Source organism: Oncorhynchus clarkii, chromosome 33 (genome assembly GCF_045791955.1).
Source record: "Oncorhynchus clarkii lewisi isolate Uvic-CL-2024 chromosome 33, UVic_Ocla_1.0, whole genome shotgun sequence".
Classification (NCBI taxonomy): Eukaryota; Metazoa; Chordata; class Actinopteri; order Salmoniformes; family Salmonidae; genus Oncorhynchus; species Oncorhynchus clarkii.
This window is the reverse complement of record NC_092179.1, coordinates 27450006-27465534: the sequence shown is the minus strand read 5'-3', so window position 1 is coordinate 27465534 and position 15529 is coordinate 27450006. Positions and strand designations below refer to the sequence as shown.

At 44.8% G+C, this 15529-nt stretch overlaps 1 protein-coding gene across 1 annotated transcript in view; it reads right to left on the bottom strand.

Annotated features, from left to right (window-relative positions):
• LOC139392679 (palmitoyltransferase ZDHHC17) overlaps positions 1-15529 on the bottom strand; it is a 55881-nt gene that overhangs the window by 22530 nt on the left and 17822 nt on the right. The window contains exons 3-10 of the mRNA XM_071140841.1: positions 13708-13830; positions 12306-12383; positions 10864-11008; positions 9862-9926; positions 8686-8848; positions 4734-4859; positions 3474-3616; positions 726-826 (exon numbers count right to left, since the gene is read on the bottom strand). Of these exons, the coding sequence (XP_070996942.1) occupies positions 726-826; positions 3474-3616; positions 4734-4859; positions 8686-8848; positions 9862-9926; positions 10864-11008; positions 12306-12383; positions 13708-13830 (944 nt within the window). The remainder of the gene's footprint in view (positions 1-725; positions 827-3473; positions 3617-4733; positions 4860-8685; positions 8849-9861; positions 9927-10863; positions 11009-12305; positions 12384-13707; positions 13831-15529) is intronic.

Here is a 15529-nt window from a genome sequence, read left to right as displayed (position 1 = left end):
GGAGATAGTGTCTTGTCTGAGAAATTAGACTGCAATGGTACTTCACAAGCCTCTGAAAAGGATCCGAGGGAGGGGGGGGGGGGCATTATGTGACTTTTTGATCCAAGTTACCACAGAAATTGTCCGGCCTCTTGTCATAATCAACAAACTCCAAACAACCAGTATGGTTGCATCACAAGTGCCTCTGATGTCAACTGTGACGCAAATGCAATGGTGTTTAGCATATAGAAATAATGAGTCTGCCTCCAACTGAAACATTTGCATTGTCTTGTTGGCCAGAAGTTGTACACAACAGTAAAGAGCCCTTGAGGGTGATATGATGCTCTCTGCACTGTAGTCTGAGAGGCAGGCCAATGCTCTTTAGCTGACCTCACTCCAGTGCACTGTGGGTAATCATGACCAGAGGGGTTCCAGATGGAAGAAGGGAAAGCCCATCTGTCTGTTTGGAATAGGCTGCAGTTTGACTGACACTCTAATCGACCAATAGCCACAGGGGAGATATTCATACACTTTTGCTCTCAGTCAAAACCCATCAATTCCCAGAAGCCACCTCCCTCCCTGATGAAAGAATTGATTGTTAGGAGGTGAATATTGACACACACAGCTGTCTTGCCAGGTGGCGCTGTGAACGAAAGGCCCTTGTACAGCACAGCAGCTCACTGATGTATCATGGTTGGAATGAGAAAAGGCAGAGGAAACCAGGAGACTCTTATTGTAAAGGATATCAATCCAGAACCAGTAGAACCAGGTCACGTACATCCAGAACTTGGTTGCCAGGTAGATTCCCAGGGGCAGGGCGCTGTGCATGGAGTGGTCAAAGAAAGACCTGAGGAGGAGGGAGGAATGGAGGGGCAATCACTGTTAGAACTCAGCAGTAAACAACATCACATCTCACAGTCCACAAAACCCTTAGAGCTGCATTTCAAAGTCAACCAGATAGAGAAATAAACCCAGCCCTCACCTGCTGGGATGTCTCAGGTTTACAGATAAATAAACCCAGCCCTAACCTGCTGGGATGTCTCAGGTTTACAGATAAATAAACCCAGCCCTAACCTGCTGGGATGTCTCAGGTTTACAGAGAAATAAACCCAGCCCTAACCTGCTGGGATGTCTCAGGTTTACAGAGAAATAAACCCAGCCCTAACCTGTTGGGATGTCTCAGGTTTACAGAGAAATAAACCCAGCCCTAACCTGTTGGGATGTCTCAGGTTTACAGAGAAATAAACCCAGCCCTAACCTGTTGGGATGTCTCAGGTTTACAGAGAAATAAACCCAGCCCTAACCTGTTGGGATGTCTCAGGTTTACAGAGAAATAAACCCAGCCCATCCTGTTGGGATGTCTCAGGTTTACAGAGAAATAAACCCAGCCCTAACCTGCTGGGATGTCTCAGGTTTAGAGAGAAATAAACCCAGCCCTAACCTGCTGGGATGTCTCAGGTTTACAGAGAAATAAACCCAGCCCTAACCTGTTGGTATGTCTCAGGTTTACAGAGAAATAAACCCAGCCCTAACCTGCTTTGATGTCTCAGGTTTACAGAGAAATAAACCCAGCCCTAACCTGCTGGGATTTCTCAGGTTTACAGAGAAATAAACCCAGCCCTAACCTGCTGGGATGTCTCAGGTTTACAGAGAAATAAACCCAGCCGTAACCTGCTGGGATGTCTCAGGTTTACAGAGAAATAAACCCAGCCCTAACCTGTTGGTATGTCTCAGGTTTACAGAGAAATAAACCCAGCCCTAACCTGCTGGGATGTCTCAGGTTTACAGAGAAATAAACCCAGCCCTAACCTGCTGGGATGTTTCAGGTTTACAGAGAAATAAACCCAGCCCTAACCTGCTGGGATGTCTCAGGTTTACAGAGAAATAAACCCAGCCCTAACCTGCTGGGATGTCTCAGGTTTAGAGAGAAATAAATCCAGCCCTAACCTGTTGGTATGTCTCAGGTTTACAGAGAAATAAACCCAGCCCTAACCTGTTGGGATGTCTCAGGTTTACAGAGAAATAAACCCAGCCCTAACCTGTTGGGATGTCTCAGGTTTACAGAGAAATAAACCCAGCCCTAACCTGCTGGGATGTCTCAGGTTAGGAGAGAAATAAACCCAGCCCTAACCTGTTGGTATGTCTCAGGTTTACAGATAAATAAACCCAGCCCTAACCTGTTGGTATGTCTCAGGTTTACAGATAAATAAACCCAGCCCTAACCTGCTGGGATGTCTCAGGTTTAGAGAGAAATAAACCCAGCCCTAACCTGTTGGGATGTCTCAGGTTTACAGAGAAATAAACCCAGCCCTAACCTGTTGGTATGTCTCAGGTTTACAGAGAAATAAACCCAGCCCTAACCTGTTGGGATGTCTCAGGTTTACAGAGAAATAAACCCAGCCCTAACCTGTTGGGATGTCTCAGGTTTACAGAGAAATAAACCCAGCCCTAACCTGTTGGGATGTCTCAGGTTTACAGAGAAATAAACCCAGCCCTAACCTGTTGGGATGTCTCAGGTTTACAGAGAAATAAACCCAGCCCTAACCTGCTGGGATGTCTCAGGTTTACAGAGAAATAAACCCAGCCCTAACCTGCTGGGATGTCTCAGGTTTACAGAGAAATAAACCCAGCCCTAACCTGCTGGGATGTCTCAGGTTTACAGAGAAATAAACCCAGCCCTAACCTGTTGGGATGTCTCAGGTTTACAGAGAAATAAACCCAGCCCTAACCTGTTGGGATGTCTCAGGTTTACAGAGAAATAAACCCAGCCCTAACCTGTTGGGATGTCTCAGGTTTACAGATAAATAAACCCAGCCCTAACCTGCTGGGATGTCTCAGGTTTAGAGAGAAATAAACCCAGCCCTAACCTGTTGGGATGTCTCAAGTTTACAGAGAAATAAACCCAGCCCTAACCTGCTGGGATGTCTCAGGTTAGGAGAGAAATAAACCCAGCCATAACCTGTTGGGATGTCTCAAGTTTACAGAGAAATAAACCCAGCCCTAACCTGTTGGGATGTCTCAGGTTTACAGATAAATAAACCCAGCCCTAACCTGCTGGGATGTCTCAGGTTTACAGAGAAATAAACCCAGCCCTAACCTGCTGGGATGTCTCAGGTTTACAGAGAAATAAACCCAGCCCTAACCTGCTGGGATGCCTCAGGTTTACAGAGAAATAAACCCAGCCCTAACCTGTTGGGATGTCTCAGGTTTACAGAGAAATAAACCCAGCCCTAACCTGCTGGGATGTCTCAGGTTTACAGAGAAATAAACCCAGCCCTAACCTGTTGGGATGTCTCAGGTTTACAGAGAAATAAACCCAGCCCTAACCTGTTGGGATGTCTCAGGTTTACAGAGAAATAAACCCAGCCCTAACCTGCTGGGATGTCTCAGGTTTACAGAGAAATAAACCCAGCCCTAACCTGTTGGTATGTCTCAGGTTTACAGAGAAATAAACCCAGCCCAAACCTGCTGAAATGCGTGTGTGTGTGACGTACTTGGAGAGGAACTGCACAGTGACCCACACGCCACAGTACATGAGGCCCTTGAGGAGCCAGGAGTCGATGTCCAGGTCAGCGATGAAGCCCACCAGCCAGATCACCAGGAAGGGGGTCCCCAACATGATCTTCTGTCTGAACTCCTGGGAGAGGACCAGAGATAGAGGGAGGGAAGGATGAGAGGAAGAGGAGGAGAGGTCAAACAGGAAGGCAGCGATGCACTGTAGACTGTGTAACCATATTACATAAACAATAGTGTCAAATCAAATCACATTTCATTTGACACGTGCCGAGTACAACAGGTGATACAACAGGTGACTAGTGTCAGAGCGTGGCTGGGTGACTAGTGTCAGAGCGTGGCTGGGTGACTAGTGTCAGAGCGTGGCTGGGTGACTAGTGTCAGAGCGTGGCTGGGTGACTAGTGTCAGAGCGTGGCTGGGTGACTAGTGTCAGAGCGTGGCTGGGTGACTAGTGTCAGAGCGTGGCTGGGTGACTAGTGTCAGAGCGTGGCTGGGTGACTAGTGTCAGAGCGTGACAGTAGCTAATGGGGCCTCCCTATGGAGTGCTATCTAAAGATGTACCTTGACAACCTATACCATCCAGTGCGACAGCGTATGAATTTGAAAGACAACAGAAATGCAAAGTCAAGAAGCAAAACTTTGAAAAACACAAGATACAAGCATAACTAATTGGTGCTTTGTGCTCCTCCTGTCCCAACGAGCAGGGGTGGTTAGATCACTTGACTTGGAAAGACTGATTAGGGCTCTGGGGTGAAGTACAGATCTAGGATCAGCTTCCATTCCCCCAAACCCAACCTTAACTATTAGTGGAGAAAATGCTGATCTGACCCAAGATCACCATCTAGGGGCAAATTCTCATTCCGCCATGATTAGGGTCTTGACACAATCCTCATGTCTGTCCGTACAGAAAAACTGCTCGATTCCTCAGACTCCAAGAAATCACTACCTTGGATGGGCAATTACTTCAAGACAGAGGCCAGGGAAGGTCTGAATAGAGTGTTAGCTTTGGTCTGTCTGTCTCACGTCAACAACAGGGCAGAAACTAGGCCTGAAGGTGCTCTTTTTAAGGGATTGCTGGCTGGAAAGACAGGTGGCGGAAGGCTTTTTAGAGACAGAGGGACAATGGTGGTGTTACACATAGCCTTGCATGCTTACACAAATAAGTGTATGTGTGTCTGAGTGAGTGTGTGAGCCTGCATGCTTGTGTATGTCCACTCAGTCTTCTCCCTGGTCTCTCTACCTTGTCCATCTTCAGCTTCTTCAGGTAGCCAGGACTGTCGTAACCCTTGGCCTGCCGAGCCTCCTGTAAATGGTTGACCATCCAGACGTTTTTCCTCTGCTTGGCCAGGTCCAGCGGCGTCTCACCCTGGAGGAATACAGAGGAATACAGCCAGAGGATCACCACGGTAACAAACCAGCTAATCACCACGGTAACAATCCAACACAGAGAGCGCCTAATTCAGACAGCTAGGTAGTACCAGATCATAGGACAGCTGAGGACACAGGAACAAAGGATGGACACTAAACAGTAGGATAGGAGAAAGACCACAGGATGGACACTAAACAGTAGGATAGGAGAAAGTATGGACACTAAACAGTAGGATAGGAGAAAGACCACAAGATGGACACTAAACAGTAGGATAGGAGAAAGTATGGACACAAAACAGTAGGATAGGAGAAAGGATGGACACAAAACAGTAGGATAGGAGAAAGGATGGACACTAAACAGTAGGATAGGAGAAAGACCACAGGATGGACACTAAACAGTAGGATAGGAGAAAGTATGGACACAAAACAGTAGGATAGGAGAAAGTATGGACACTAAACAGTAGGATAGGAGAAAGACCACAGGATGGACACTAAACAGTAGGATAGGAGAAAGGATGGACACAAAACAGTAGGATAGGAGAAAGGATGGACACTAAACAGTAGGATAGGAGAAATACCATAGGATGGACACTAAACAGTAGGATAGGAGAAAGACCACAGGATGGACACTAAACAGTAGGATAGGAGAAAGTATGGACACTAAACAGTAGGATAGGAGAAAGGATGGACACTAAACAGTAGGATAGGAGAAAGACCACAGGATGGACACTAAACAGTAGGATAGGAGAAAGTATGGACACAAAACAGTAGGATAGGAGAAAGGATGGACACAAAACAGTAGGATAGGAGAAAGGATGGACACTAAACAGTAGGATAGGAGAAATACCATAGGATGGACACTAAACAGTAGGATAGGAGAAAGACCACAGGATGGACACTAAACAGTAGGATAGGAGAAAGTATGGACACTAAACAGTAGGATAGGAGAAAGACCACAGGATGGACACTAAACAGTAGGATAGGAGAAAGTATGGACACAAAACAGTAGGATAGGAGAAAGTATGGACACAAAACAGTAGGATAGGAGAAAGGATGGACACAAAACAGTAGGATAGGAGAAAGGATGGACACTAAACAGTAGGATAGGAGAAATACCATAGGATGGACACTAAACAGTAGGATAGGAGAAAGACCACAGGATGGACACTAAACAGTAGGATAGGAGAAAGTATGGACACAAAACAGTAGGATAGGAGAAAGGATGGACACAAAACAGTAGGATATGAGAAAGGATGGACACTAAACAGTAGGATAGGAGAAAGGATGGACACTAAACAGTAGGATAGGAGAAAGGATGGACACTAAACAGTAGGATAGGAGAAATACCATAGGATGGACACTAAACAGTAGGATAGGAGAAAGTATGGACACTAAACAGTAGGATAGGAGAAAGACCACAGGATGGACACTAAACAGTAGAATAGGAGAAAGGATGGACACTAAACAGTAGGATAGGAGAAAGGATGGACACTAAACAGTAGGATAGGAGAAAGGATGGACACTAAACAGTAGGATAGGAGAGAGACCACAGGATGGACACTAAACAGTAGGATAGGAGAAAGTATGGACACTAAACAGTAGGATAGGAGAAAGGATGGACACAAAACAGTAGGATAGGAGAAAGGATGGACACTAAACAGTAGGATAGGAGAAATACCATAGGATGGACACTAAACAGTAGGATAGGAGAAAGGATGGACACAAAACAGTAGGATAGGAGAAAGGATGGACACTAAACAGTAGGATAGGAGAAATACCATAGGATGGACACTAAACAGTAGGATAGGAGAAAGACCATAGGATGGACACTAAACAGTAGGATAGGAGAAAGTATGGACACTAAACAGTAGGATAGGAGAAAGGATGGACACTAAACAGTAGGATAGGAGAAAGACCACAGGATGGACACTAAACAGTAGGATAGGAGAAAGTATGGACACTAAACAGTAGGATAGGAGAAAGGATGGACACAAAACAGTAGGATAGGAGAAAGGATGGACACAAAACAGTAGGATAGGAGAAAGGATGGACACTAAACAGTAGGATAGGAGAAATACCATAGGATGGACACTAAACAGTAGGATAGGAGAAAGACCATAGGATGGACACTAAACACTGGTGGTGTTCTGGGTATTCTAATTGGCCACACTGGATAATAATGCTCCACCTTTCAAGTTATGTCAGGACAGCTATTAAAAGGCGAACCAGATACAGGCCAGCTATTAAAAGGCTAACCAGATACAGGCCAGCTATTAAAAGGCTAACCAGATACAGGCCAGCTATTAAAAGGCTAACCAGATACAGGACAGCTATTAAAAGGCTAACCAGATACAGGACAGCTATTAAAAGGCTAACCAGATACAGGACAGCTATTAAAAGGCTAACCAGATACAGGACAGCTATAAAAGGCTAACCAGATACAGGACAGCTATTAAAAGGCTAACCAGATACAGGACAGCTATTAAAAGGCTAACCAGATACAGGACAGCTATTAAAAGGCTAACCAGATACAGGACAGCTATTAAAAGGCTAACCAGATACAGGACAGCTATTAAAAGGCTAACCAGATACAGGACAACTATAAAAGGCTAACCAGATACAGGACAGCTATTAAAAGGCTAACCAGATACAGGACAGCTATTAAAAGGCTAACCAGATACAGGACAGCTATTAAAAGGCTAACCAGATACAGGACAGCTATTAAAAGGCTAACCAGATACAGGGCAGCTATAAAAGGCTAACCAGATACAGGACAGCTATTAAAAGGCTAACCAGATACAGGACAGCTATTAAAAGGCTAACCAGATACAGGACAGCTATTAAAAGGCTAACCAGATACAGGACAGCTATTAAAAGGCTAACCAGATACAGGACAGCTATTAAAAGGCTAACCAGATACAGGACAGCTATTAAAAGGCTAACCAGATACAGGACAGCTATAAAAGGCTAACCAGATACAGGACAGCTATTAAAAGGCTAACCAGATACAGGACAGCTATTAAAAGGCTAACCAGATACAGGACAGCTATTAAAAGGCTAACCAGATACAGGACAGCTATTAAAAGGCTAACCAGATACAGGACAGCTATTAAAAGGCTAACCAGATACAGGACAGCTATTAAAAGGCTAACCAGATACAGGACAGCTATTAAAAGGCTAACCAGATACAGGACAGCTATAAAAGGCTAACCAGATACAGGACAGCTATTAAAAGGCTAACCAGATACAGGACAGCTATTAAAAGGCTAACCAGATACAGGACAGCTATTAAAAGGCTAACCAGATACAGGACAGCTATTAAAAGGCTAACCAGATACAGGACAGCTATTAAAAGGCTAACCAGATACAGGACAACTATAAAAGGCTAACCAGATACAGGACAGCTATTAAAAGGCTAACCAGATACAGGACAGCTATAAAAGGCTAACCAGATACAGGACAGCTATTAAAAGGCTAACCAGATACAGGACAGCTATTAAAAGGCTAACCAGATACAGGACAGCTATTAAAAGGCTAACCAGATACAGGACAGCTATTAAAAGGCTAACCAGATACAGGACAGCTATTAAAAGGCTAACCAGATACAGGACAGCTATTAAAAGGCTAACCAGATACAAGCATGTGATGATACAGGTCAGAGGTTAGTAGGAGACATTTGGGCCTTCAATAACATACCCTGGCTCTGGAGTGACATTTCCCAGTAGGTACAGATCTAGGATCAGCTTCACCTCCCTCAATCCTAAACTTAACAATTAGGGGGGAGATACAAAGCTGTCCCAAGATCAGCTGCACAGCCGCCTCACCTTGATGTTCTGTGCGTCCACATTGGAGTTGGAGTCCAGCAGCAGGGTGATGACTGTAGTGTTGCCGGCCAGCACGGCCCAGTGCAGAGCCGTGTTTTTGTGGTACTTGTCACCCAGGTTGACCGACACGTTGAAGGTCAGCAGTAGCCGGGTGGGGTCCACGCTGTTAGGACGGGACAAAGTTCAAAGTTCAAGTGCAAAGCCTTTATGGTCTATTTATGAGAGTGGCTTTTATGGTCTATTTATGAGAGTGGCTTTTATGGTCTATTTATGAATTACCGACACAGGTGAAGTTTAGTGGCTATTTAAATATTAGCCCACTACACATTCTTCTTTGTGCTTTTAGTATCAGTCTCTTATCTGTCTATTATCCATGTCTAAATGTTGGGTATCTAGATGGGCATTCCATTTCTAAATGTTGGGTATCTAGATGGGCATTCCATTTCTAAATGTTGGGTATCTAGATGGGCATTCCATGTCTAAATGTTGCGTATCTAGGTGGGCATTCCATTTCTAAATGTTGCGTATCTAGGTGGGCATTCCATTTCTAAATGTTGCGTATCTAGGTGGGCATTCCATTTCTAAATGTTGCGTATCTAGGTGGGCATTCCATTTCTAAATGTTGCGTATCTAGGTGGGCATTCCATTTCTAAATGTTGCGTATCTAGTTGGGCATTCCATTTCTAAATGTTGCGTATCTAGGTGGGCATTCCATTTCTAAACGTTGCATATCTAGGTGGGCATTCCATTTCTAAACGTTGCGTATCTAGGTGGGCATTCCATTTCTAAACGCTGCGTATCTATGTGGGCATTCCATTTCTAAACGTTGCGTATCTAGATGGGCATTCTATTTCTAAACGTTGCGTATCTAGATGGGCATTCCATTTCTAAATGTTGCGTATCTAGATGGGCATTCCATCTCTAAACGTTGCGTATCTAGATGGGCATTCCATCTCTAAACGTTGCGTATCTAGATGGGCATTCCATTTCTAAATGTTGCGTATCTAGATGGGCATTCCATTTCTAAATGGGCTTGGATTTCCGTTTGTGTGACCGCTTTGTGAGTTTAAATTAACTTGGTGTATTATGGCTAGATGGGGAAAGGCTAGGATGTAAGTAGGATATGGGTCAACGCATGACACACACACACACACACACACACACATACACACACACCTGTGTGTCCTGTAAGCTGCCCACATCAAGGGAGTCATTCCATTCTGATCCATCATGTCCACATCCTATAGGAGGAGAGGGAGAAAGAGCACATGGTCACAAACCCCCAATAAACACAGAGAAGACCGACACTGTGCTTCTTTGAAGATGTTTGAACTTCTTTGAAGATGCTACTGAACAGTTCCAGGAAAAACCTGGCAGGGCTGACAATATGGAATGCAGGTTTTGAAAACTAAGGAAACAACGCCTCCAGGTGGTGGGAAACTAATGAAACAACGCCCCCCAGGTGGTGGGAAACTAATGAAACAACGCCTCCTGGTGGTGGGAAACTAATGAAACAACGCCTCCTGGTGGTGGGAAACTAATGAAACAACGCCTCCTGGTGGTAGGAAACTAATGAAACAACGCCTCCTGGTGGTGGGAAACTAATGAAACAACGCCTCCTGGTGGTAGGAAACTAATGAAACAACGCCTCCAGGTGGTGGGAAACTAATGAAACAACGCCTCCTGGTGGTGGGAAACTAATGAAACAACGGCTCCTGGTGGTAGGAAACTAATGAAACAACGCCTCCAGGTGGTGGGAAACTAATGAAACAACGCCCCCAGGTGGTGGGAAACTAATGAAACAACGCCCCCTGGTGGTGGGAAACTAATGAAACAACGCCCCCCCAGGTGGTGGGAAACTAATGAAACAACGCCCCCTGGTGGTGGGAAACTAATGAAACAACGCCCCCTGGTGGTGGGAAACTAATGAAACAACGCCTCCAGGTGGTGGGAAACTAATAAAACAACGCTAAAATGGACGCACGCTGCATGACCCCTAACCCCTTGTGGAGATCTGAGAGGATTTCAGAGATTTAAGAATGATGGTAATATCTCCAAAATGCCCTCTAAAAGGCTAAGCAGGATTTTTACAATATTGCTTCCACCTATCAGCCTCTCAGATCTACACAGGTACACAGGAAGTAGGGGTTAGGGGCTCATTTGCAAATTGGGACATACCTGTCCCTTGGCGATGAGGTAGGCCACGATGGAGGTGTGTCCGAACTGGGCAGCCAGGTGGACACAGCTGCAGCCCTCTCCGTCGATGAGCGAGGGGTCGGACCCATACTTCAGCAGCTGTACCACCATGGAGAGGTGGCCCTGTCTGTGGACACACACAACATCATTATGTTGTTGAGCACAAGAACTAACTGGTATTACGTGATATTAGCATTTAGACATGTTTCTGGGTTTTGTTTTGTTTAAAGGATCTGTAACTTTCATCTGCAGTACAGAATAAACTAGGCATTCCATGTCTAAATGTTGCGTATCTATAATTTATAATTTGGGATCAAATATGCTCTGGAAGCAAACATGTTGACATGAGTACCCTGATATCGGGGAATTTGTGCCATTCTGAAAAAATTGTTAGATTTAATAACACCCCACTTAATAACACCCCATTATTAACAGCAGGAATGGACATGACAGATTGCACCAATAATAACTACATGTAAAGTCTCTGGGGGTTTTGTAGGTAGGAAATGGTTTGAATCGCCGAGCTGACTAGGTGAAGTCTGTCCATGTGCCCTTGAGCAAGGCACTGAACCCTAAATGCTCCTGTAAGTCGCTCTGGATAAGAGTGTCTGTTAAATTAATCAAATATAATATAAATGAAACATAGACACCACATCCAATTGAGAGATGCTTAATAAGAAGATTGATGCACTAGATACTTAACCAAACACAATCCTCAACAACATTGTAATTAAGTCCTTATATGCACAATACTACACATAAATCTCATATAGAAAGTGTCAGTGACCCGACAGATGGGCTCCACTCCCATCTACTGTGAAAGGTCACTAGCAGGGAGGGGGGCTGCCGACAAAGCCGTGAGGCCTGGCTAGGTATCGGCCCCCGGCTAGGGATGGCTGCCCCCTGCTGATCATATGAATAATGCAGTAGAAAGCTCTCTGACAGGGGTGAGGACAGGCAGTACTGGGACTTCATACAACCCTGAAGGTCTCGTGTGACTCGGTGGGAAAGGACTTCAGCAGAAACACACCCTATGACACCCACACAGGGAAAAGGACTTCAGCAGAAACACGCCCTATGACCCCCACACAGGGGAAAGGACTTCAGCAGAAACACGCCCTATGACACCCACACAGGGGAAAGGACTTCAGCAGAAACACGCCCTATGACACCCACACAGGGGAAAGGACTTCAGCAGAAACACGCCCTATGACACCCACACAGGGGACAGGAGAGAGTCCACTGGAAACAGCACCTCTTCTTTGTACAGTATATAACCTTTCACCTCTCTCTCTAGATGGTCATATCTACAGATCAGCATTTCCAACAGGACCTAATGTTTTGGGACTGCTGGACAAGCTTGGTCCTAGAAAGCAGACTGAACCAGAGTCTGTTAATGCCTCATCTATTGTTGTCACTCTTACCTTGTGGCCCAATGTAGTGGTGTGGAGTTGAGGTCACCTCCCAACTGGTCCACCATCGCCCCCTTTGATATGTAGTACCTACACACAGCGGCAGAGTCACAAATACATTTAGCACTCACTCACTCACTCACTCACTCACTCACTCACTCACTCACTCACTCAACTACAGGTGGTGAAAAGATTAGATTGTTGATGCAGTGAGATAAAACAGATGAACCAATTCAGTTTTAATGCCTCAGGATCTCCAGCAATATGGCGTTTTAAGAGGGTGTCTGCCTTCCAATGGAACGGATGGCTCAGACCTTAGCAGACATCCAGAAACATGTTCTCTCCTTCCTGCTATGTTGTATTAGAATGGTTTGGGATTCTATTCTTATACAGAGAGACCATGGTTCTGGCAGTGTTTCTGCAGCAGGACACCCCTCTGCAGCAGGACACCCCTCTGCAGCAGGACACCCCTCTGCAGCAGGACACCCCTCTGCAGCAGGACACCCCTCTGCAGCAGGACACCCCTCTGCACCACAATGGTAAACACAGCACAGTAGGATGGCTGCATTCACTCACACCTGGGTTCTCTTCACTAGGGACCAAACAGAAGCTAACAGGGAGGGACTAACTGAACTACTCCAATAAGAAACGCATTTTCTGATGCAAAATGTTTGCACTAATGTATTGGACCAATGCCAGCCTTTGTCCTGTGTGAGTATGAGTCTCCATCACACCGTCAGCGTCATGGTGCAAAACGGTCCACAGGATCACAACAAAAGTTCAACATTCACCTTCTGCTACCATTTCTATCACGCCGTTTCTACACATATAATGTGATGCATACCTTTATAAATCCAACGTATGACCCACACAGAACACACTGCAACGTTAGGGTTCTATGTCCTGTGTGAGTTTAGGGTTCCGGGACTATGTCCTGTGTGAGTTTAGGGTTCCGGGACTATGTCCTGTGTGAGTTTAGGGTTCCGGGACTATGTCCTGTGTGAGTTTAGGGTTCCGGGACTATGTCCTGTGTGAGTTTAGGGTTCCGGGACTATGTCCTGTGTGAGTTTAGGGTTCCGGGACTATGTCCTGTGTGAGTTTAGGGTTCCGGGACTATGTCCTGTGTGAGTTTAGGTTTCCAGGACTATGTCCTGTGTGAGTATGTGTGTTTAGGGTTCTAGGACAGTATGCTTGCATGAGTTCCAGTCTGACTGGGAAATCCTTCTGATAAGAAACATTCCACAGGAGGGTGTTGGGAGTAGCATTTCACGTGTACATGTAGGTTTACTGCAACTCACATGTAAGACAGCTGAATAGTGAGAGGAGGTCAAGGGCATTGGGTTATTCGGTGTGAGGCCTGTGTGTGTATGTGACTGAGGTGTGTGAGTGTGAGGTCTGTGTGTGTCTCACTCACTTGACCAAGTCTATTCTATTGTTGATGGCGGCCCAGTGCAGGAGTGTGACGTTCTCTTTGTCCGGCTGCTGAACGTCATAGCCTGCCTCCACCAGCTCTCTGCAGCGCTCAAAGATCCCATACCTGGAGAATGTAGGTAGACAAGGTTAGCATAGGGTCAACACACACACGCTTCACCCACAACAGTATCCCTTGTCATAACGGCCTTGTCTGTCCTTAACAGAGCACGTCAGGAGGATGAAGCATCTTGATTTAGGTTCTTCTTCTTCAATAAAAGAAACACAAGGCCTTCTTTGTTTGTCAGTCAGACTATTCTACTCCAGAGGGACACCTAGACCTACGTCTGCACTATATTCACATTCATGACAACATATTTATACAGTGCCTTCAGAAAAAATTCATATTCCTTGACTTGTGTTAGACGGAATTCAAAATGGATTAAAATCGATTTCACACATTTACACAGTGAAAACATGTTTTTATAAATGCATGCAAATTTATTTGATATGAAATAAATAAATATCTAATTTACATAAGTATTCACACCCCTGAGGCAATACATGTTTCAAACACATTTGACAGCAATTACAGCTGTGAGTCTTTCTGGGTAAGTCTCTAAGAGCTTTCCACACCAACATTTTGCAACATTTACACATTATTCTTTAAAACAAAATGTTGGTTGTTGATCATTGCTAGACAACCACTTTCAGGTCTTGCCGTCAATTTTCAAGTAAATTTATGTCAAAAGTGTAACTCGGCCAATCAGGAACATCCATGGTCTTCTTGGGAAGCAACTCCAGTGTAGATTTGGCCTTGTGTTCTAGGTTATTGTCCTGCTGAAAGGTGAATTCATCTCTCAGTATCTGTGTGAAAGCAGACCAGGTTTTCCTATAGGATTTTTCCTGTGCTTAGCTCCATTCCGTTAATTTTTTTTTATCCTGAAAAACTCCCCAGTCCTTAACAATTACAAGCATACCCATAACATGATGCAGCCACCACAATGCTTGAAAATGTGGACAGTTGTACTTAGTAATGTGTTGTTTTGGATTTGCCCCAAACACAAAACTTTATATTTCAGGCCAGAAAGTTAATTCCTTTGTCATTTTGTTGTTGTTGCAGTATTACTTTAGTGCCTCGTTGCAAAACAGGATGCATGCTTTGGAATATTTTTATTCTGTACAGGCTTCCTTTTACTCTGTCAATTAGGTTATTAATTGTAGAGTAACTACAATGTTGTTGATCCATCCTCAGTTCATTGATCACAGCCATTAAACTCTTAACTGTTATAAAGTCACCATTGGCCTCACATGCTGACGACACCACTCACGTGTGCGAGCGTTGCAAAATACATGTAAATCAAATGTATTTATATAGCCCTTCTTACATCAGCTGATATCTCAAAGTGCTGTACAGAAACCCAGCCTAAAACCCCAAACAGCAAGCAATACAGGTGTAGAAGCACGGTGGCTAAGAAAAACTCCCTAGAAAGGCCAAAACCTAGGAAGAAACCTAGACAGGAACCAGGCTGAGGGGTGGCCAGTCCTCTTCTGGCTGTGCCAGGTGGAGATTATAACAGAACATGGCCAAGATGTTCAAATGTTCATAAATGACCAGCATGGTCAAATAATAATCACAGTTGTTGTCGAGGGTGAAACAGGTCAGCACCTCAGGACATAAACCCACACTGCTCGTAAGTGCCAATGAGCGTTGTAAGAGAATTCTGCCCTGTTATACAAGTGACCACAGGAAACTTCTTTGGAGTATACACTTAGTCATTTGGAGTATACACTTAGTCATTTGGAGTATACACTTAGTCATTTGG